Raw genomic sequence first — 23,122 nt, 5'->3', positions numbered from 1 at the left:
AGGTCTGGTGAGGCCCTAAGCTACTGAAGGTTATGGGGCCCTTTATATCTCCAGCTGTCCTTTGACAACAACAGATTGCCGCTGTTTTTTGTGTTGAATATATGCAATATATGGCAATTTATGGACCTAATAGATAAGCCATCTGCCACTGTTGCTGTACGCAGGTTTTACTTTGATTTTTATCTTACATTTATTTTATATTTTGGAAAGGTACCTCCAGGTTTTTTTTCCTTTAATTTTTTTGGGGGGCCCCCAAGAGAGTGGGGCCCTAAGCTATAGCTTATCCGTAAATCCGGCACTCGCAGCTTGCAGGTAAAGGTGGGTTGCAGCCCTGCCCCGGCCCCCTGCGCGCAGCGGGCGCCGAGGGCGCGTCCACGCCACCTCCAGCTCCCTCCCCTCCAGAGGCGCCTTTGATGTGGCCGGGACGGAAAGCGAAAGTGTTCGGCGAAGAGGCGCAGGCACGTGTTTTCGCAGAACCGCGGGAGGGAGGGCGGTGCTAGCACCGAGGAGGAGGGAGGGAGAGAGGCGGGTTAAAAAGCCATCAGCTGCGGCGATCAGGAGAGACGGCCGCGGCCTCGACAGGAACAGCAGCCTCGGTCCCGCGCAGCAGCGCCCCTCGACGTGGCTTCGCGGCGGCCCGAGCGGATGATGCGGCTGCCGAGTCCCGGCAGGGCAGCAGCAGCAGCAGCAGCTCGGAGCGGAGGCGGTGCCACGGCCGGGCGCTGGAAGGCGACAGCAGCGGCGGCGGAGGCGGCCACCCTTCTCAGGAGTGCCGGTCCCCTCGGGTTAAGAAGCAGCGGCGCGTCCCCGAGGTAAGGCGGGCGGACGCTCCGGGTTGCGCCAGGCAGAGATGCCGATTCTCTTCTCCAACCCCCGGGGGGGAGGCAGAGCAGGATTCTGGAGACATTTTGGTGCGGGGAGGGCGAAGTTAGGCGCCGGGGTATTTTAGGGAGCGGGCACAAAAAAAATAGAAAATAAAAAGCAGATAAAAATAAAATGCTTTGCGTGGAAGGAAACGCGCCCCCCTCCCCAAAGCGCAGGATTGCAGCTTGGAGAGGGGGGAAAAACCAGGCGCACTTAAAAAAAAAAAAACGCACACAAAAAGCCAACCCGAAACGGATCGCAGCGACCTTTAGCAGATGTGGAGCGGAGCAGCCGCGGAGATCTGGGGCGCCGCTTCAAAAGGCGCCGCCTTGAAACGTCTCTCTTTCGGTCTTCTCTCTCGCGTCTGCTTGCGTTAGGGTGACGGCTTTGAAACGCAAGCGGCCCGCGGTTCCTCCCAAACGGAGGTTGGTGGGGAAAAGAGCGACGGCGAGAGAGAGAGAGAGAGAGAGGTGTTTTGAGGAGGGCGCCTTCGTTTGTTTTTACGAAAACAAAGCTCTTCCCAAACTGCTTTTCCCTTTCCTTTGCCCCTTCGCCTGAAGATTTCCTTGTTTAGGAAGTTTGTGCCAAACTTCTGTAGAAGTCTTATTGCAGATTTAATGAGGTGTTGGTAGATATGGCTCGCTCCTTTTATCCTTCCCCCCTCCCTCCCCCAAACCCTTAAAATTCTGGAGGAACAGGCAACCTCATCCTCAGTATGTAGATGAACTATATGGCAGTTAAATGTTCTCTTCAAAGCTTGTCCAGAAAAGGATTAGTATTTGGATTACAGTGATGTACCTGTCATGCGTAAGAACCACCTACTGCAGTATAATCTGTCCGTGTTTGCCTTGCCCCAAATATTCCCTGTGCCCTCTTTCAAAGGCAAGGCCTTTTACAGATTTATTGCAATACTATATAATAAAATAAAACCACACAGGCCGTTTCCAGGAGCAAAGTAGCAAGCTTTTGAGTGACACAGGGCTCCTTTGTGGGCAGGTTAAGGGAAGCAAGCTTTGGAGTTGCACAAGGCTCTTTGGAGAAGAAAGAATGTTGCAGAATTGGAAGGCATGGATAGGAGACCTTTGTGGTAGCATCACAACACATGATCCAGATCGCTTTGCTTGTGATAGCATGTTGGGTGCTGAAAAGTGAGGTGGAGAGGGTTGAGATAAGCCCCCCCCCCCCGTTCTTTTCCTGCTCCATCCTATTTGAGCCTACGGTGGTCCCGGGGCAACCAGCTGCCAACTCAGCGCCTTGACAGATCAGTCATTTCCCGTTCGTGAGGTCCCGTAAAATTTTCATGACTCCTAATATTATTCATCGTTGCCTGGCAGTGGTAGTTGCTGACACCGGTCTTGCAGCGAGATCCGAATCCTGCACTTTATGGAGCCTTTACAGATGCCAGCTGTTGCTTCCCCTCAACTTGGAAGCAATTAGAGAGTCTGTGTCACGTTGCGGACGACTCAGAATCTGACCGGCTGCAGACCTCCAGGCGTACCTGGGAGGCTCGATTTCTGAGAATGCATTGTGCATTCTCAGTGATGTGCCAACCGAGATCTATAAACTGACCGGGGAGGGGGGGATAAATCCTAAAATCTATGCTTGCCAGGAAGGTCAAGGCAGGTGAAGGAGATGTATCGACCCATGAGCTGTCAGGGGTTAGTGGATGCTGGGGGCTAGGAACTCATCCCTGGCAGTTACGAGCAGTTTCGGCTGGGGAAAGGCTTTGCCTGCCTCCCCACCGGTGGATGCTGAAGATATATCAATAAGAGGAAGCCATTTAAACTGGACCACTTAAAGCAATTCTTCTTTTTAAAAAAGAGAGAGAGAGAGAGAGAGTCTAAGAGCAAGTGGAATAATGCTTTACAAGTTCACAGGGGTTGATTTGTGTGTTCATGGGGAGATTATAGCCTTAAGATCCCATGAGATGGGGGGGGGCTGCGAAGCGGGGGCGGGGAGCACTTCTTCAAGAAGGCGATCTAGGATTACTCAGTGATTTGGCAAGCAGGCAAACCGCACGTTATTATTATTTTGGGTTTGCACAAAGGAATCTATTCATATTGGCAAGCTGTCTTCTGCTCTGGGGGATTTGGTTCCCAAACTGGAGAAACCCCACTCTTTCCTGAGTTCCCATGCTTCGAAACACAGAAGCGGAGCACCCTTTGCTGACCTGGGGGCTTCCAGATGTTTGGGGCTAGCAACTCCCACCAGCCTCGGCCAGCACAGCAGTGAGGATGGGAGGTGCGCTCCAGAAACATCTGGAGGGGGGGAGTCCCAGGCCAGCAAAGGCTGCGGCAAGAGCAGACATGGTGGGGCATCATCCGCAGGGACATTTCTCTTGCACAACTCCACACTGATTCCTGCGTTGCAGGGGGTTGGACTAGATGACCCTGGGGTGTCCTTCCAACAATTATATGATTCCAACTCCCCTTCCCACTGCAGCATACAGCTGCCCCAGTAAGCCACAGCCTCTTCTTCTACAGCAGCCTTTCTCAACCTGTGGGTCCCCAGATGTTGTTGAACTACAACTCCCATCACCCCTAGCTAGCAAGGCCAGAGCTCAGGGATGATGGGAATTGTAGTCCAACAACATCTGGGGACCCACAGGTTGAGAACTGCTGCGCCTAGAGCCCTGCGTTTATTCATTCAGAAAGAGACATATATAAAATTCTCTGAAAACTCCTCCTCTTTCTCTTCATAAACATTCAGAGCAAAACCAAAGGGGGTCTGGAAAAAATAAAAGGGAGAGCGTGGACTGCATCATCTGACTACGGTGGGGCAGGAGGGGTGAAATAATTTACTCGGAAGTGACACCTTTTCTGTGTGTGGGGTGAGTTTGTTCCTGGACGGAGAGCAGCCTTGGAGATAAATTCTAGCGCTGTGTAAGTAACAGCGCTATCGGGTTTAATCAACTGATGGGAAAGGCGGGCTTCTGAACCGGCGGTTCCCATCAGCGGGCCTCTGATGCATTCTGCGGCTGAGGAGAGGAAACCACTTGCGAGCATGTGTAAACGTTACTTAGCCTGGTGCTCTTTTTCCCCTTTTCAAACGAGAGAGAGAGAGAGAGAGAGAGAGAGAGAGAGAGAGAGAGAGAGAGAAGGACATGAATGAGCTCGCTCGCACAGACGGGAGTCTTGTCTTCACTTAGGGCAGATCAGCCAAAGCTTTGTGGTTTTTCTCAAGAGGCTGTTCCTTCCTGGTAGACCTCCTCCTGATTTGTGGCTTCTTTCTTTTGCCTTGCAGGAGAGCTCCATCGCAGTAGCGCTTCCCAGGCCCCGGAAGCTATGGAAGACCACACCGGCAGGCCCAGTCTGTAGGATGGTAGCACATAGCAGCGTGACGCCTGAGAATGGGATCGCCACAGGCCTGAGGTGTCGACTTGAGCCTCCGCTGCGGGACGCCCTGCAAGCCCGAGTCCCTCACGCTCTCGGCTGTGCCAGCGCCGCGCCCCGGGACACCCACTTCCACACCTTTCGCTCCCAGGCGGACTTCAGCACCATCATTCGCACCAGCGCCTTGCTGGATGAGTGCGGCTTTTATTGGGGACCGTTGTCGGTCAACGCGGCCCATGAGAAACTCAAAGGCGAGTCGCTGGGGACCTTCCTCATCCGGGACAGCCGGCAGAAGAACTGTTTCTTCACCATTAGCGTTAAGACTGCCACGGGACCCACAAGCATCCGCGTGGTCTTCCAGGCTGGCCGCTTCAGCCTGGACGGCAGCAAAGAGGTGTTTGACTGTCTCTTCCAGCTGCTGGAGCATTATGTCAGCTCCCCGCGGAAAGCCCTGGTCGCCCCGCTGCGCAAGGAGCGCATGCGGTCCTTGCAGGAACTCTGCCGGAAAAACATCGTGGCGACGTACGGCAGAGAGAACTTAAGGCGCATCCCTCTCAACCCGGTCTTAAAGGATTACTTGGAATCGTTCCCTTTCAAGTTGTAAAGGGTTTGCATTAAATCGGCCAGTGCGGCTGGGAGAAAGGCGACGAGGAAACCAAGTCCCCAGAGGTCGCTCTCGTCTGTTGCCGCTTTTAAAATAGCGTGCAGCTATGACCTTGAGGGCCGGGCGGAAGCGATCCGCTCGCTCGCGGAGAGCCCTGTTCAGGGTGAAGAGGCGGTTGTGACACAAAGCTTGGAGTGTCTTTGGCGCAGTGACTGTTGGGATATGCGGATTGCAGCGACGCAGGCAGATGTCGGGATTTTTGGGAACGTGTCAGTCGTGAACATATCTATTTTTGTAGCAGTTCTACTGTATGTGGAGGAGGGGTGGAACTTGAACACTTGACTTCTAATGTTTACATAACTCATAACTGAAAAACTGTTTGCACAAAGTGAGGCTACGGGAAAGTCTTGACAATAATGTTTTCTGCTGGGCAGAACGTGCTGTTATTTTATATCTATTTTTTTAAATGGGGTAATAAACCTTATTCTAAAAGTTTTTGCAAAAAAACCCAGAACTCTAGTCTCTTTGTGGGCTCTGGGTATTTAGTTTTTGCAAGGCCACAGATTTGGGCAGGATTTGGGGAACTTTTGGCCCTCCCATTGTCGCTGAGTTAGTTTCCTTCAGCTCTAACCAGCATGACCAATGGCCAGGAATGTTGGGAGTTGTAGTTCAGCAACTTCTGGGACCCAGAGGTTCTCTAGGGCTACATTATCTGCTCCTGGCTTCATTTGTGACTCTCCTTTGGGCTTACTTGAGAGTTGCACATTAAAGCAGCATAATACATTGACCCCTGAAAGGAACAATGCCTGGGATGTAGCTCAGTCGATAGAGCATGAGCCTCTTAATCTCTGGGTTGTGTGTTCGAGCCCCATACTGGGCAAAAGATTCCTGTGTTGCATGGGGGTTCTCTTCTAACTCAACCATTATCTATGATTCTATAATAAGGTCCACCGACTCTGCATGGGGGTGTTAGAAAGCTGCCAAAGGTCTTTTCTGAAAGTTGAAATTGGACCTAGCCAACTGGATCTTGTCTAAGACCCTGGAGATAAGGCTCATGGATAACAAAAATCCTAGAGAGAGAAGGGACCTCCCAGGTAATCTAGTCTACTGGTCTTCAATTCGTGGGCTGGGATCCATGAGTAGGTCCAAGGTGGTTTAACAGGAGCAACAGTGAAGCAGGAGCACTGCCACCGTGGAAATAGATGGCAAGAGATTAAGAAATGGGTCCCCAAATGCATGTTTGGGTCAAAAGTGGGTCCTGGAAATCCCTCATCTAGTCCAACCCGCAACCAGTGCTTGAAAGCTGCTGTTTGTTGACACCCACCTGTCTCAAGAGACAATGGAGTGCGCCTCTGGGGGTGAAGTCAAACCACTTCCACAGCATCCCTGCTAGGTGGCTGCCCTATCTCAGCTTCAGGCGGAATGTACTAGGAGTATCTCACTTCCGCAAAGAACAGAACTCCTTGCAGGACATTGCTTGGTGGTCAGTGTGGTCTCATAAAGGAGACGGTGCTCTGAAAGCTATGGTGGCCCCATGTAGTTCTCTTAACAACCCGTGCTCTAAAGCAAGAATTTCTCCAGCTGTTACAACTCCCATCATCCCTAGCTAGCAGGACCAGTGGTCAGGGGTGATGGGAGTTGTAGTCCCAAAACAGCTGGAGACCCAAGGTTGGGAAGCTCTGCTCTAGAAACATAGAATCATAGAGTTGGAAGAGACCACAAGGGCCATCGAGTCCAACCCCCTGCCAAGCAGGAAACACCATCAGAGCAGTCCTGACATATGGTTGTCAAGCCTCTGCTTAAAGACCTCCAAAGAAGGAGACTCCACCACACTCCTTGGCAGCAAATTCCACTGTCGAACAGCTCTTACTGTCAGGAAGTTCTTCCTAATGTTTAGGTGGAATCTTCTTTCTTGTAGTTTGGATCCATTGCTCCGTGTCCGGAGGCTCCTTCTAAATTCATGGCCGACACTGCAGTACAGAGCCATGTTGACATTCCATTGCCTGCTCTCTCCATGTATTGGAAGGGTAATGTTTGGTGGAGACCTGGAGGTCTTCTATCTTGGTCATCTATGGCAAATAACAAGCAGAGAGCAGGTTGGCCACGGCCCAAAGGACAAACGCAATGGCTCCTGGGGGCAGCTTCTCAGTGCTACATCCACCATGTGGAGAAGACCTCTGAAATGCCCCCAGAAGCCCCAGGCACAGATAGATGCAGCAGCTTTTCCACACGTCCAATGCACTTCCAGGTCTTCCTTCCCACTCTTTGCAAAAACAGCAACAACATGGAATGCTAATAAATTCCCATTTGGGGATGTGCGAATGGTAGAACGCATAACAAAACAACCCGAGGGTCCTTTTTATGTAGCTAGTTTCCACAACAGTCTCAAGCTGGCAGGATGTGGGTTTGCAGGTGATGTTATTTTGACGCAGATCTCAAGGTGTATCTTGACACCATCATCTCCCCTCCGGTGAAGACCTGGCGATACAAAATATTTAGAGAGGCTTTTCCTGACCCGGTGTGTCTGCTGGGTATTTTGGGTTCCAGCTCCCATCGCTCACAAGCGCTGTGAGGGATGCTCAGGGATGATGCGAGGTGTCGTCTAACCATGTTTTGGTGGAGAAGGTTGATTCAAAGAGGCAAAGTTCAGAGCACCTAAAGCAGTTGTGGGGCAAACGTTTGGCCCATGGGATGTTTCTGAACCACAGCTCTCATCGTGCCTTGCCATTGGCTGGGCTCGTTGGGGCTGATGGGAGTTGTAGTTCAGCAACATCCGGTGGGCCAAAGGTTCCCCATGCCTAACGTATGATAAGAGCCCAGAATGCGGAAGATTCCCAGGTCCAATTCCTGACACCTCCAGTTGTAGAATTGCGCTAACAGTGCTGCAAAGACCCTGTGGGAAGCTTGGAGGGGAGGAGGGCTCTTAGCTCAGCGGCAGGCCACCTGTTTCGCTTGCAGAAGGCCCTTGGTTCCTCTCCAGTTCAAAGGACCAGAAGCCCAAGGGGTAGGAAAGAGCTGCCTCTGCTGCTGCCAGCTGAGTTAGATGGATGAACCACCTGGCTTGGAGCAAAATGGCTTCCAATGGTCCCATCTGTCGCAGGGTGCATGGCCTCTGCTGTGGCTGGCTGGGCACGCTCAGTCTTGGGAAGAGAGCGAGGAACTTGGCAGCGGGATAACTCCATGCATGCGCTTTTGCGCTGAGCATACAGTTCCAGAGGGCAAAGGTTGGGGACCCTCTGGGCAAAAAGCCAGCATGCAGTGAACGTTAGCATGAGGATTGTGGCATCAGTTGAGTCAGTGCAAGGCAGATTCCTAGGTTCGTTTGGAGTTGTTGTTCTAATAATAATACTACAGTGGTACCTCGGGTTACATACACTTCAGGTTACAGACTCTGCTAACCCAGAAATAGTGCTTCAGGTTAAGAACTTTGCTTCAGGATAAGAACAGAAATTGTGCTCCAGCGGCGCGGCGGCAGCAGCAGGAGGCCCCATTAGCTAAAGTGGTGCTTCAGGTTAAGAACAGTTTCAGGTTAAGAACAGACCTCTGGAACTAATTAAGTACTTAACCCGAGGTACCACTGTAATACTAATAAATTTATTATTTATACCTTGCCCATCTGGCTGGGTTTCGCCAGCCACTCTAGGCGGCTTCCAACAAAAGATTAAGAATTGTTCCCTATTTTCCCTATATAAGTTTTTGTTCCCTATATACCCACTTTAGAGAGAGAGAAAAAGAGAGATCCCCCTTAGGGCTCTTTGTAAGATAATGATGATGGTGACGATGATTTATTTATACCCCACTTATCTGGCTGGGTTTCCCCAGCCACTCTGGGTGGCTCCCAACAGAATATTACTAATAATAAAAAAGCGATAAAACATCAAACATTAAAAGCTTCCCTAAGCCTCCTGAGTTTTCACCCATCCGAGAAGTGGGTGTTTTCAAACTCTAAGCTGGCTGCAATCTGCTCCAAAAAGCTTGGTTTCCACCCCCCCCCTCTAAACTCTGAATGGAGAAGAAGGGAGAAACGAAACGAAACCCAAATTTGCCTAGTCTGAGCTGGTGGTCATTGGCCAGGAAAGGGAATTGTTGACTCAGTCCTGTAACAGGCGAAGGCCATATTAGGAATCCTTAAGGAAGGGGTGGGGAATAAAACTTGCCAGTATCGTCGTGCTGTTATTTAAATCCGTGCTGTGGCTGCGCTAGGAATACTGCAAATAGTCACTGCACAACGCACAGCTGGAAAAGATGCAGGGAAAGTAGGGCAGCCCCCATGACTGATGTTACAGAGGAACTAAGGAAGTCAGACCATTGCTTCATCCAGCGTGGAGCTGGCCGCACTGACTGGCAGCAGCTCCCCGGGGACTTCAGGCCCTATGTGGGGATGTCACAGGGGAACTTCTGCCTGGAAAGCAGATAGGTGCTCTGTCACTGCGCTATGGTCCTTTCTCTAAAATTAAAGTAAGGTTCTAGTCCTCATGGCTCTGTGTAAAAGGCACAAATTAGTAAGGACACTGCAAATCAGACAGTTGGGTCCACCTAGCTCAGTATTGTCTACACTGACTCGCAGCAGCTCTCCAGGCTTTTAATCTTTCCCAGCCACTACTTGGAGGTGCCAGGGATTGAACCTGCGACTTCCTGCAGTCAAAGCAGATTCTCTAACCTCTGAGCTACTGCCCCTTCCCCCAGGAAGGACACGTTCACACCATTCGCCTGCGGAACTCACTGCCACTGGATGCAGTGACTTTTAGTAGCTACTGCCCTTTCCCCCAGGAAGGGCACGTTCACACCGTTTGCCTGCGGAACTCACTGTCATTGGATACAGTGACTTTTAGTAGCTACTGCCCTTTCCCCCAGGAAGGGCACGTTCACACCGTTCGCCTGCGGAACTCGCTGCCACTGGATGCAGTGACTTTTAGTAGCTTACCGTGCAAGCCTGGCCACATCTACCCAGAAGTACTGTTGCATTCGGTGGGATGTAAGTGGGGTCAGGATTGCAAACTTGGAGGGCTTTCCAAGGAGACAGGCAGGGCGTGGCTCAGGGCAGAGGCCGTTGGAAACAGACATTTGCCAGTTCAAGTTGCAGAGGGCAAGGGAAAGGGGCTGGCCACCCTTCCACTGCACCAGGGGCGAGGGACCTGCTCTGCTGACATCATCCCGGACTGCTGGCAAGGGCTCATGGGAGATGGAGTCCAAGACCTTCTGGGAGGCCGCAGGTTGCACAGAGCAAAAAACATCGGGAGGAGCCTGCAGTCTAGAACCTGCAAACATTCCAGGCCCACAGTGCCCCTGAATAGAAGGTCTCTCCATGGCATTTGTGCTTGTCTCTGTGTGTGCAGCCTTGCAAATCTCTCTCTATAATTATTTTTATTTTATAACAAAATCCACGTTTCCCTCTCCTTACGGAGATGCTCAGAGTGGCTAAGAGAAGCAAAATAAAAAAGAAGAAAATAGCAGCACACCAAAGTGTATTTTTGTTTTTTTTAAAGCATAATGGAAATTTGCGTAGGGTTCAGGAGGAGGAGTGGCTGAATCTCCCCTCATCTACCTGGTGGAGACAGGCTGCCAGTTTCAGAACCAGTGAGCTCTGCTGCACTGTCCACCTACACAGCTGGGAATAACACTTGCTTTGCACGCAAAAGATCCTGGAATCGAATCCTGGGCATCTCTGGGTAGAGAGAGGCTGCCAGTCGGTGCAAGCAATCCTGGACTGGATGGACCAGTGGCCTGGTTCAGTATTAGGCAGCTGCTTGGGTTTCTCTGCCCATTAACGTGGATGTAAGCGCATGGGCTGCAAAATGCACAGAACTGCACCGTCGTCAGCTGTGCATTTAAAGAATAAGGGCAGCCGAAACCACAGAGCAGATTAACTTCCCAGCAATGAATTAACAGCCTGTGGCTTCCATTCTGACGCACTGGGGGTGGGTGGGAGGGAGAGCAAGTGGTTGCACCACCTTATCCAAGAGTGGGGAGTCTCAGATTTGGGGTGTGTGTGTCAAATGCTGCCCCCCAGGATTCTCTGCAGGACACACCTCTGCATTCTCCTTTCATGCTCCATCTTGGCTGGAAGGTGTGCTTGAACTGTGTTAATGTCCCTTGCTTGCTAGGATAAAGGATGGAGAGGCTGTGGGGTGGTGACTACCAGACTTTTAGAAGACATCTGAAGGCAGCCCTGTTTAGGGAAGCTTTTAATGTTTATTTATTTTTTATTATAATGCTTTTTATTGATTTTCAAAAACAAAACAAAATTAAATAAAACATAAACTTTTACATTCAACATTTTTGTATCTTCTCATTTACCCTGCGCAATTTCACGCCCGGACTTCCTTCCTTCCCCGCTTCGGTTTTCACAATTTACATCCTCTCTTACAGATTCTTATTTACACACTATCCACGTCACAAGATTTATATTAGCCCTGTTACAGTTTTTAAACTTCTACAGTTATTCCGTATGTACACAACAAATTTACTCCGCTCCTCTTCAAACTTTGTTACTTTTTGGTATCGAATTTTGTAAGTCATTTTCGCCAATTCTACATATTCAAACAATTTCGTCTGCCACTCCGTTAAAGTTGGAATCTCCTGGGCTTTCCATTTCTGGGCCACGAGAATCCTAGCGGCATAGGGAAGCTTTTAATGTTTAACAGGCCACTGTATTTTAATATTCTGTTGGAAGCCGCCCAGAGTGGCTGGGGGAACCCAGCCAGATGGGCGGGGTATAAATAATAAAATTCTTATTCTTATTCTTATTCTTATTCTTATTCTTATTCTTATTCTTATTCTTATTCTTATTCTTATCATCCCAGCAACTCCTGCAGCCAAGGTGGTGCCAAACATCTTGCTCTGCTTTGCTTTGGACCATATCAGCGAGGCCAAGATGGGGGTGGTGGTCTTGTTGTCTGGGCAGACCAGGACCGCCACACACACTGCCCAGGTCTGAATCCCTGCTTGAAAAACCTTCTGCGCGACCAGGGGGGCCTGTTGCCTCCTCTCAGCCTTACCTACCTCGCAGGGTCGTCGTGCAGGTAGCAGAAGGCCCTGTTTGCTGCTCCAAATGTCTTTGGAGGACAGTCGGCTTGTAAAAAGTAACACATAAGCAAAGATGTTGGCTTCCTGCGCTTTGTTCCACACACAACTGAGAGCACCGGAATTGGCGAGCGCATTGTAGCCTTCGGGTCATTTTGCTTTCCGCATCCCACTTCCAGAGAGTCTGTTGTCTTGCCAGCATCATAAGTCACTGGCTTTTAATTTAGTGCTGGTCTGGCCCAAGAGGCAAAGCAGGCAGCTAGCTCCCTGTGTAGCAAGAGTTCAGGGTCAAGGAGTTAATTGGGGAACAACGAAGGGGATACAGCGTTCCCCCCCTCCATGCACACCCAAGATCAATTCCTTGGAAGGTAGCAAGCAGATTATCGGCATATCCACCAGTAGCCTTGGCTCTGAAGCCTAGGTCACGAATGCGAAATGAGCATCCGTACTGGTGCGAAAGGAGGTCTCTGAGCTCAATTTCCAACCTTGATAATTGTTTAGCTACCGAATCCGACTGGAACTTTGCGAGTTCAGACCTACCACTGTCTTGATGTACAGTGGTACCTCAGGTTCCATATGCTTCAGGTTACATACACTTCGGGTTGCAGACTCCGCTACCCAGAAATAGTACCTCGGGTTAAGAACTTTGCTTCAGGATGAGAACAGAAATCGTGTGGTAGCAGTGGGAGGCCCCATTAGCTAAAGTGGTACCTCAGGTTAAGAACAGCTTCCGGTTAAGAACGGACCTCCGGAATGAATTAAGTACTTAACCCGAGGTACCACTGTACCTCCAAACCATCACCAGTTTCAGTTTCTTTGCTGGCAGGTCCACCTGTGGGGCTACAGTCGGAATTCCTGTCTCCCCAGCCAGCGTACCATTCAAATTTGAAACTTCCTTTTCCAATGTGTCTAAAATCCTGCTAAAGTTTCCCTCCGCTGCTTGTTTTGGAAGAAGAGGGCTGCAAGAGGAGAAATTCAATTCAGCTTGCATTTAAAGGCGCATCTGTCAAATCGGCATCTTCTGAAATGGTGGGAGAAATGAAACTCCCATTGCAGCAGAGAAGGGGTGTAGTTCAGCAGTAGAGCACCTGCTCTGCATGCAGAATGTCCCAGGTTCGTTCCCCTGCATCACCAGGTAAGGCCGGGAAAGACCCACAACCTGGAGACCCACCTGTAAAGACAACACTCATCTCAATGGACCAATGGTTTGGCTCCATTTGAAGCTGCTTCCCATGCTCCAATAGCAAAAGCATAAAATAAAATACCAGGAGGTTTCCCCCCCTTTTCTTCCATAAGCCCCACTGGGACCACAGCCAGCCTTTTAACAAAATAAACATTATGATTTACCCCACCCCCCACTGCCTCCCACCAGCCAACTATAATGAGATCTGGAGACAACGAATGCCCTTCAGCTTTCTATTATGCAACATTTCCTAGGAATTCGGCTCAATGAGTTACCCGGGAGCCAAAGACCCTGGAGCTGGAAAAGTCCAGGGCCAGAGATCGCTAATGTGTGCATCCTGTTCCTTCCTGCACAAACATTCTGGGTTTGCAAAGATGGGCTAAAGAGCAATGTTGTTACTCATTTATCTATTCATTGGTTATTAATCAATTCATCCGTATCTACTCGTGTCTCAGTGGGGTTTGGATTACGTCTGATGTTTCCTGCAATTAGATAGCTCCTGAAGGAGAACATATGAACTCCAGGCCTGTTGGGAGGAACCCCAAAGGTCATTCAGTTCCACCCCTGCAATGTAGGACTCTCAACCTTGGATCTGTAGCTATGGTCGGACTACAACTCCCATCACCCCTGAGCTGCCAGCTAGGGATGTTGGGAGTTGTAGTCCAACCATAGCTTCAGATCCAAGGTTGAGGAAGGCTGGCCCTAAGCCCTGCCCTTACTCTTGAGGAGACCCTTTACTCACAAACTGGGTTTGTCGATGCACACCATCTCATCGCTCTTCAACCCAGACCTTTGAGCGTTGCTGTTCTCGGGGTCTGGGTGGTGGTGGCGGCTCCACAACTCCAAGCATTCTTTGTCAGGTCTCCTGCCAGCCAGAGGGCTCCTGAAGGGGATTTTAAGCACAGGTTCCAGAGGACACTGCCCACTGGTGGAGGAAGGGGGTGTCGGAGGTGCAGTCCACCCTGGGTGTCATCCCTGAGGGGGGGTGACATCATCGCCCCACCCCTCTGGGATGCTTGCCGTGGGAGTCGTCCCCCTGGGACGCTCGCTGCTCACTGCAGGCAGCGCCTCCCTGGGACGCTCACCCCGTGCCCTGGGACGCTTGCCCCGCCCCCATGGGTAGCTAGTCCTGCCCCCATGGACGGCTAGCCCCGCCCCTGGGATGCTCGCCCAGCCCTGGGGTGCACAGCATGTGTGCCGCTCCGGGTGCCAGAGCAGCTAGCTCCGCCTCTGACTGACAGCGCCTCAAAATCCTCAACTTGTGGGGAGTCCAATTCATCCTCTGAGGCCTCAGTGCCCAGTATCATTCACATTATTAGCATCAGAAAATGTTTAGAAGATAGTGAAAGATGATGGTGTATTTACTGTTATTTTAATGTCTTGAGGTTTTGTTGTTGTTTAGTTGTTTAGTTGTGTCCGACTCTTTGTGACCCCATGGACCAGAGTACGCCAGGCACTCCTGTCTTCCACTGCCTCCCGCAGTTTGGTCAAGCTCATGCTGGTAGCTTCGAGAACACTGTCCAACCATCTTGTCCTCTGCCGTCCCCTTCTCCTTGTGCCCTCCATCTTTCCCAACATCAGGGGCTTTTCTAGGGCGTCTTCTCTTCTCAGGAGGTGGCCAAAGTATTGGAGCCTCTATGTTATTACAGTGGTACCTCAGGTTAAGTACTTAATTTATTCTGGAGGTCCGTTCTTAACCTGCAACTGTTCTTAACCTGAAGCACCACTTTAGCTTATGGGGCCTCCTGCTGCCACCGCGCCGCCGGAGCACGATTTCTGTTCTCATCCTGAAGCAAAGTTCTTAACCCGAGGTACTATTTCTGGGTTAGTGGAGTCTGTAACCTGAAGCGTATGTAACCCGAGGTACCACTGTAATAACTTTTTCTGTTAAGAGATAGCAAAATGGGTGAAAAGAGAAACAAACCAGAAGTTGTGGGAAGCCTAGGAGGGGAGGGAGGGAGGGAGGAATATATAATAACATTAAGAATTTGAAATGTATGTAATGAATGAAAAAGAAAAATGAATATTTTTTTTTAAAGAGGTTTCGTGAAAACCTAGAATTTATTTAGCAGTGAAGCCCAGTCTGATGGAGTGAGTCCACCTGCGCTGTCGGTTCCTTTGAAGCCAACGGTCTCCCTCTGGAGGTTGTGGACTCTCTTTTTCTTGGAGGTTTTTAAGCAGAGGTTGGAGGGCCATCTGTCATGGATGCTTCGGCTGAGATTCCTGCATTGCAGGGGGTTGGACTAGATGACCCTCAGGGACCCTCCCAACTCGACGATTCTGTGATTCTATGAAATTCTCGTTTGGAAAATTCAGGTGAAATTTGGAGCCTTCAGGGCACTTCCTCCCTGGAGATCCAGAGAACTTTTGAACTTTTCATTTGTGCCTGAGAGAATGTCATTAACACGCAGGAGAAAGCGGACGGGGTGGGGGGGGGGGAAAGGCAAGTCTTAAATCAAAGGCACGATGTGTCTTTTACGCTCCCATTAAAAGAGGCAAGGAGCCCAAATGAGCCTTTTAGTGTCATCAGCGAAAATGACCTGTCAGTCACCCAAGTTCATTCCTGGGGCACGACCGGTTGTCAGAATGCAGTTAGGGAGACAAATGAGATGCCTCCCTTTTTTGGGATCCCATTTTGGGATCCGTTTGGAGGAGTTCTCGTGCTTAAACTGCTGGCTGACACAGACGCCACACATTCCTAGCCAAAGAAAAGGGTGTTGACAGCCTCAAATGCGTTTTCTGCCCATCTGACCCTGATGCTGACTAGACGATCCTTCGCTCTGATCTAGTGATGAGCCTATCTATCCATTTCAGTCCACCTCCCTTTTCTCACTCTCCCTGTCTTAATTTCTGTTAATTTCCATATCCATTTGTGACTTTAGAATAATTAGTCCTCGTGAAAATTCACCAGCAACTTTCTCCTGATAAGCACACGTATGCAATTTTGACTGAATAATTTCGCAAAGCATTTTATCCTAATATAATTTCCAAAACAACACACAAACCAATAACGCAGTCATCCTTCAAATTCACACTTCTCTGAATTTTGCAGCGTGGTTCTCTGGCCAAGTCACGTGTATGGAAATGCATTAGACCAGGTTAAACTATTCATAAATATGTATATATGAGTGGAAATTCTTTTTAAATGGCATTATATTAGAGAAATTCACTTTGTAAAAAGATCTGTATATTGGGCGATACGGCATATATTAGGAGGCATTCTTTGATGAATTTTGAGGAGGACTTTGTAATAAATATGCAAACTGATGTGGAAATGTGGGAGACTTAAGACTGGAAAAATGAGAAACAGAGAGAAAAGGAAATTGATTGAGCCGGCCAGCAGCACCTGTAAGTAATTTAAATCTCAAGTCTGCACATGAGCGCATGAGGTCCTCTGCGATATTGCCAGGCCGCACTCCCTTTTGACTGCACATTGCATCACTGCTGTGCCCCTAAAAAAGCAGGTGTCCTGAGCAACCACCTGAGCAGGGGAGAGCGCCTGCCTTGCATACAGAAGGTCCCAGGTTCGAATCCCCAACGGCAACTCCAGACAGGGCTGGAAAAGATGTCCTGCTCAAAACCCTGGAGAGACGCTGCCGGTCAGGGTTGACAATACTAAGCTAAGATGGATCCAACGGCCTGACTTGGGAGCAAAGCAGCTCTCTGTGGCCTTGTCAAATGTAGCTGTTTACACGGAACCATGACGACTAGAACCTTACTTTAATTTTAGAGGAAGGTGGTGGAGCATCTTCTCAGATGATCCCAGCCTCAGTCTCCAGCAACTGCAGCCATGGCTTGGAGAGTCTCCTGCCTTGGAGAGACACCGCCTGGCACTGAAGTCCCATGGTCTGATTCAGCTTCCTTTGTTCCACGTGCGCGACTGACCCCTCCCGAACTGTAAGGATGTTTCCTCTGGCAGAGGCAAGGCCTGCTCCGCCAGCAACACGGAAACCCCTCCCATCCTTGTTATAAATCATGGCCGGGAAAGCAAGCCTTGCTTTTCGCCTTACCTGAGATACAATAACTTCATGAGAGGCGAAGAAAGGTCCATAAATATTCTGATCTGGGTGATAAAAAGCCACTTCCTTCCCTGGGAGTCTACTTAATCGCAGTGCCCTCTTCCACCATGTTCAGTATATTAGCCTAATTGCAAAACTGTGCATTGCTACTGGTATGGATTAACCCCCTCTTTCTTTCCTCAACCTTTTCGGTTCACACCGAGCTGGGGAAGCGTAATCAGTACTTTGGGAAGTTTGGAAGAGTACAGAAAGGGGCCAAATGTAATTTGCCCTTCACTTCCCCGGCTGCCCTGCTTATGACTCCCAAGTAGAACCATAGCATCATAGAATTGTAGAGTTGGAAGGGACCCCTGGGGACATCAAGTCCAACCCCTGCAATGCAGGAATCACAGCTAAAGCATCAACGACAGATGGCCATCCTATCTCTGCTTAAAAACCTCCAATTAAGGAGAGTTCACCAACTTCCAAGGGAGACCATTCCACTGTCAAACAGCTCTAATTGTCAGATAAAAAGGTAAAGGTAAAGGGACCCCTGACAGTTAGGTCCAGTCACTGACGACTCTGGGGTTGTGACGCTCATCTCGCTTTATTGGCCAAGGGAGCCGGCGTACAGCTTCCGGGTCATGTGGCCAGCATGACTAAGCTGCTTCTGGCAAACCAGAGCAGCGCACGGAAATGCCGTTAACCTTCCCGCCGGAGCTGTACCTATTTATCTACTTGCACTTTGACGTACTTTCGAACTGCTAGGTTGGCAGGAGCAGGGACTGAGCAACGGGAGCTCACCCTGTGGCGGGGATTCGAACCACCGACCTTCTGATCAGCAAGTCTTAGGCTCTGTGGTTTAACCCACAGTGCCACCCGTATCCCTAACTGTCAGATATTTCTTCCAAATGTCTACAGTCATACCTCATGTTACGTTTGCTTCATGTTATGTTTTTTCAGGTTGCGTCCCGTGGCGACCCGGAAAGGTTTACTTCCGGGTTTCGCTGCTTGTGCATGTGCAGTAGCGCTAAATTGTGCTTCGCGCATGCGCACAAGACCAAATCACGCTGCGCACCTGCGCAGATACGCCGCTTCAGGTTGCGGACTTTTCATGTTGCGAATGGGCCTCCAGAACGGATCCCCTTCTCAACCAGAGGGACCACTGTAGTTGGAAACATATTTCTTACCATTTGAATCCATTGGTTTGTGTCCTACCCAAAGGAGCAGGAGAAGACAAGCTTGTTCCCTCAGTGGCAGAGGAACCCTCTCCAGCACCCGGGGCGGGAAACCGAGGGGCAGGGCGAACAGCCCGGTGGCGCACGTGCGACGTCTGTATGGGCTACCGCTTGCACGACAACCGTACGGACTGCGCATGTGTGGCATGTGTGAGAGGCAGCCCGTATGGATGGTGCGTAAGAGCAGCAGCCTGTACAGATGCGGCGTGAGCGGTGCCCATGCTGACTGCACGCACCCTTGGCTGCTCTACAGCTGGGGGGAGGCAGGGCCCATCTTGTCACCCCCTCCGAGTGGCACCCGGGGCTGACCGCCCCCTCCGCACCCCACTTCGTACGCCCCTGGCTCCCTCTTCCATGTGAAAGCCCTTGAGATATTTGAATGTTGCTATTGGATGCTATTTGATTACAACTCACAAAAATTCATCAGCATTTGGGTACAAAATTCGCCTAATACAAATTGCACATTTGTGTATGCCATTTGGCCTAATATACACTTTTTGTTGTTGTTGCAACAACTGTCCCCAATATATTGCATTTTTCTATGTTATTTTCCATATGCATTTCAATGCACCCTTTACCCCTGTATATGGATTGCTGTGTGCATCAATTGGCTGAAGAACTCCATTGCAAAATTTGGAGAAGTGTGAAATTTTGAAGGACGACTCACATTTCGTATTGTTTTGCAAAGTGCGAATGGGGAATGGTCACCTTTGAATGTGAACTGGATCAAATCTCTACCCCATTCCCACCTGCAGTCCTCCATCATTAGACTTCTCCCATCAGCCCTTGCCCATAGGCCAGAGATAATGGGAGTTATATACCTGAAGGAGCGTCTCCACCCCCACTGTTCAGCCCGGACACTGAGGTCCAGCGCTGAGGGCCTTCTGGTGGTTCCCTCACTGCGAGAAGTGAGGTTACAGGGAACCAGGCAGAGGACCTTCTCGGTGGTGGCGCCCGCCCTGTAGAACGCCCTCCCATCAGATATATCTTATACATGGAAAAATACAGTATATTATGCTTTTATGTGTGTTGGAAGCCCCCAAGAGTGGCTGGGCAACCCAGCCAGACGGGTGTAGTATAAAGATAAAGATGATAAAGATAAAGATGATAAAGATAAAAACAACAATTTTATGTCTAAAACTCCTGGTAGAGGACAAGGATCTAGAGATCACGCTAAGGGTGGCCAAATTGTGTGCGTCTGCCATAAAACTCAGGGAACAAGCTGTACTACCAAAATGATTAAGGTTTTAAATGACAATTTTGGGTTATATTTTAGTGATCAAGATTTAATATATATTTTTAACTGCCGCTATATCTGAATTGTCTCTGTTATACCCAATTGCGATTCAATGCATTCCTGTTGTGTTTTATGATTTTCCTGATATTGTAAGTGAGCCAGAACTGGTCTGTGACCGTAATAATAAAATTATATTCTATTTTATGTGGGAGATGAAATAATAGTGGTAGTGGCAATCAGAATAAGAATGCATATTCTTTGCTTTGGAGGCTAGAAAGGGGTGTGTGGATAAGTGCAGAAACTAGCCTACTCTACCAAGGTAGAATTTACATTAATTTCCCCGCTTGCCTTTGTCTGTGGCCCCACCCACACTGAAAAAGCCTCTCTATAACGGATCTCCAGGCTGACCCTGTGACCTTTGCACTTTTGAAACCATGTGCCATATTTAGTGTTAAGCGTGGGGAACATCTCTGCTACGACTATCACTGTTTTGCTCCCCTGGCAAGATGCCCGTGTCCACTGATGCTCTGTGGGAGACAGGAACTCAGGAAGGAAAGCTTTTGCAAGCACAGAGGCACAGCCATGGAAAACGCTTTGCCCGTCAAACTTCTGCCTGAGGTTGTCATCGGATCCTCGCTAGGGAAGAAAACAAGCAACCACTTGAGGGTGTCAGCCCTGCCTGCGGGGAGGTGACGAAAGGAGAAAGGGGGAAATGGAGGTGGTCCTTGTGGGCCACCCGTTGGCCACCTCTGTCCTCAGCCAAACCATGGCAGTTTCGCATCCCTCATAAAAGCTGCTGTGCAAAGAAAATGAGTTTCCTTTGCTGGTTCAAACCTGTGGTCTTAGTAATCCTGTTATGACTGAGGTCATTTACAAGAATTGAGTTTGCAGTTCCTGCGAATGATGCTGCTGTTCTTTCTTTCTTTCTTTCTTTCTTTCTTTCTTTCTTTCTTTCTTTCTTTCTTTCTTTCTTTCTTTCTTTCTCTAGTTAAAATAGAGAGAGAAGCACATTCTGTCAGACAGTACATGCACACACACACACACACACACACACACACACACACACACACACACTGACCATACCTAGCCATCAATACCCGTCAGCAAGTATTTAATCCTCTCTCAATTCACTCACATCCCGTACAATCTGGTTTTCAGCCCACTTGCGGTAATCAAAAACGCCAGCACGTACCTTAAAAGCATCTGCCGCCAAAAGGCATTGATAACCCCCCCCTGGATGCCCTCCTTACATAGGCAGAGGCAGTTTATGCCAGTCCCCTTTCCAAATGCCCCTGAATTCAACACACATGCTCTCCCCATTCACCCTTCTGCCGTTTCTCGCTTCTCAGAAGCTGAATGTCGCCCTTTTCCTTAGGATATCCCTGTCTTCATCAGTGAAATTTTGGAGGGTATGGTAAAAAGGTAAAGGTAAAGGGACCCCTGACAGTTAGGTCCAGTCGCTGACGACTCTGGGGTTGCGGCGCTCATCTCGCTTTATTGGCCGAGGGAGCCGGCGTACAGCTTCCGGGTCATGTGGCCAGCATGACTAAGCCGCTTCTGGCGAACCAGAGCAGCGCACGGAAACGCCGTTTACCTTCCCGCTGGAGCGGTACCTATTTATCTACTTGCACTTTGATGTGCTTTCGAACTGCTAGGTTGGCAGGAGCAGGGACCGAGCAACGGGAGCTCACCCTGTCGCGGGGATTTGAATCGCCGACCTTCTGATTGGCAAGCCCTAGGCTCAGTGGTTTAACCCACAGTGCCACCTGCGTCCCTATTTTCATCAGTGAAATTTTGGAGGGTATATTAGGGCATCCCTATTTTCATCGGAGAAATGCCAGAGGGGATGGAGTTATTTTATTCCCTCAAGCCAAGGAGATAAGTAACTATAAACCTTTCTGAGAAGCAAGAGACAGCTGAGGGGTGAAGGGGGGGAAGTATATGTGATGAGGGGTGGGCGGGGGAAGGGACTGGCTTTGCTGCCCTCCCCCCCAGGATGCCCTCCCTCCCTCCTTACGCTGCCCAGAGGTTGTTGCTGAAAAGATGCTTCCCCAACAGAACACCAGGCCTCAGCCGGAGCCAAGCTCCAGGCCGTAGGATTTCGGAGTCGAAAGTCCATCCTAGTGGAGTGGAGGCAGGTTATGAAGTAAAGAAAAGAAATCAAATCCAGTAAAACCAGGCAGGCAGGAGTCAGCAGTGGTGGACTTTCGCCGTTCAAATTTCAGCGGCGCCAGAATTTGTTGCCCCCACAACCTGCCGCCTTCCGTTCTGAATCATTGCCAAAGTGTCTCCTGTGGGCACCTTCTTGGCTCAGCACCCAGTGTGGAAGAACTGGCTACACTCCCTTAAATCTGCCTCTGAGGGGTTAAACTCCACACCAACAATTCACTAAAGCCGGGGCCACTATCCTCCTCCTCGGCCCCACAGGCATGTTTGGATTTCTGAACGAGTGTTGTGGGTACCAACTTAGAATCATAGAATCATAGAGTTGGAAGAGACCACAAGGGCCATCGAGTCCAACCCCCTGCCAAGCAGGAAACACCATCAGAGCACTCCTGACATATGGTTGTCAAGCCTCTGCTTAAAGACCTCCAAAGAAGGAGACTCCACCACACTCCTTGGCAGCAAATTCCACTGTCGAACAGCTCTTACTGTCAGGAAGTTCTTCCTAATGTTTAGGTGGAATCTTCTTTCTTGTAGTTTGGATCCATTGCTCCGTGTCCGCTTCTCTGGAGCAGCAGAAAACAACCTTTCTCCCTCCTCTATGTGACATCCTTTTATATATTTGAACATGGCTATCATATCACCCCTTAACCTCCTCTTCTCCAGGCTAAACATGCCCAGCTCCCTTAGCCGTTCCTCATAAGGCATCGTTTCCAGGCCTTTGACCATTTTGGTTGCCCTCCTCTGGACATGTTCCAGTTTGTCAGTGTCCTTCTTGAACTGTGGTGCCCAGAACTGGACACAGTACTCCAGGTGAGGTCTGACCAGAGCAGAATACAGTGGCACTATTACTTCCCTTGATCTAGATGCTATACTCCTATTGATGCAGTTCAGAATTGCATTGGCTTTTTTAGCTGCCGCGTCACACTGTTGGCTCATGTCAAGTTTGTGGTCAACCAAGACTCCTAGATCCTTTTCACATGTACTGCTCTCAAGCCAGGTGTCACCCATCTTGTATTTGCACCTCTCATTTTTTTTGCCCAAGTGCAATACTTTACATTTCTCCCTGTTAAAATTCATCTTTTTTGTTTTTGCCCAGTTCTCTAATCTGTCAAGGTCATTTTGAAGTGTGATCCTGTCCTCTGGGGTGTTAGCCACCCCTCCCAGTTTGGTGTCATCTGCAAATTTGATCAGGATGCCCTTGAGTCCATTTGTCCATGACTTGTCTGGTCACGTCTCCATCACCTCAAGAGACTGAGAAAGGTTGCATGCCCATGCACACATTTTGCATTTTCAAGGGATCCGGGTACAAGTTGGACCTCGCAGAGCTAATCTGAGCCCCGAAAAGCACATGGAGCGGGAAGAGGAAGTGGGAGAGAGAGTCACACTTCCAACTTCCTCCTTCAACTCTCTGTAGTTTTTAAGAGAGGAGGTGAAACACCACCACCCTCACCAACTCGTGACCAAGCAGGTGGTGCAT

At 49.6% G+C, this 23,122-nt stretch overlaps 1 protein-coding gene across 1 annotated transcript; it reads left to right on the top strand.

The window, feature by feature from the left end:
* The first annotated feature begins 555 nt into the window (after positions 1–555).
* On the top strand, positions 556–5,307 carry SOCS1 (suppressor of cytokine signaling 1). Its single transcript, XM_083474575.1, has 2 exons — positions 556–812; positions 4,108–5,307. The coding sequence occupies exon 2, from the start codon at positions 4,183–4,185 to the stop codon at positions 4,798–4,800; it is 618 nt and encodes a 205-aa protein (XP_083330701.1). The 5' UTR covers positions 556–812; positions 4,108–4,182; the 3' UTR covers positions 4,801–5,307.
* The last annotated feature ends 17,815 nt before the right edge of the window (positions 5,308–23,122 follow it).

Source organism: Podarcis liolepis, assembly GCF_965112155.1.
Source record: "Podarcis liolepis genome assembly, chromosome: 14".
Lineage (NCBI taxonomy): Eukaryota > Metazoa > Chordata > Lepidosauria > Squamata > Lacertidae > Podarcis > Podarcis liolepis.
Note: the sequence above shows the minus strand (reverse complement) of the source record. Positions and strands in the feature narration are given on the sequence as shown.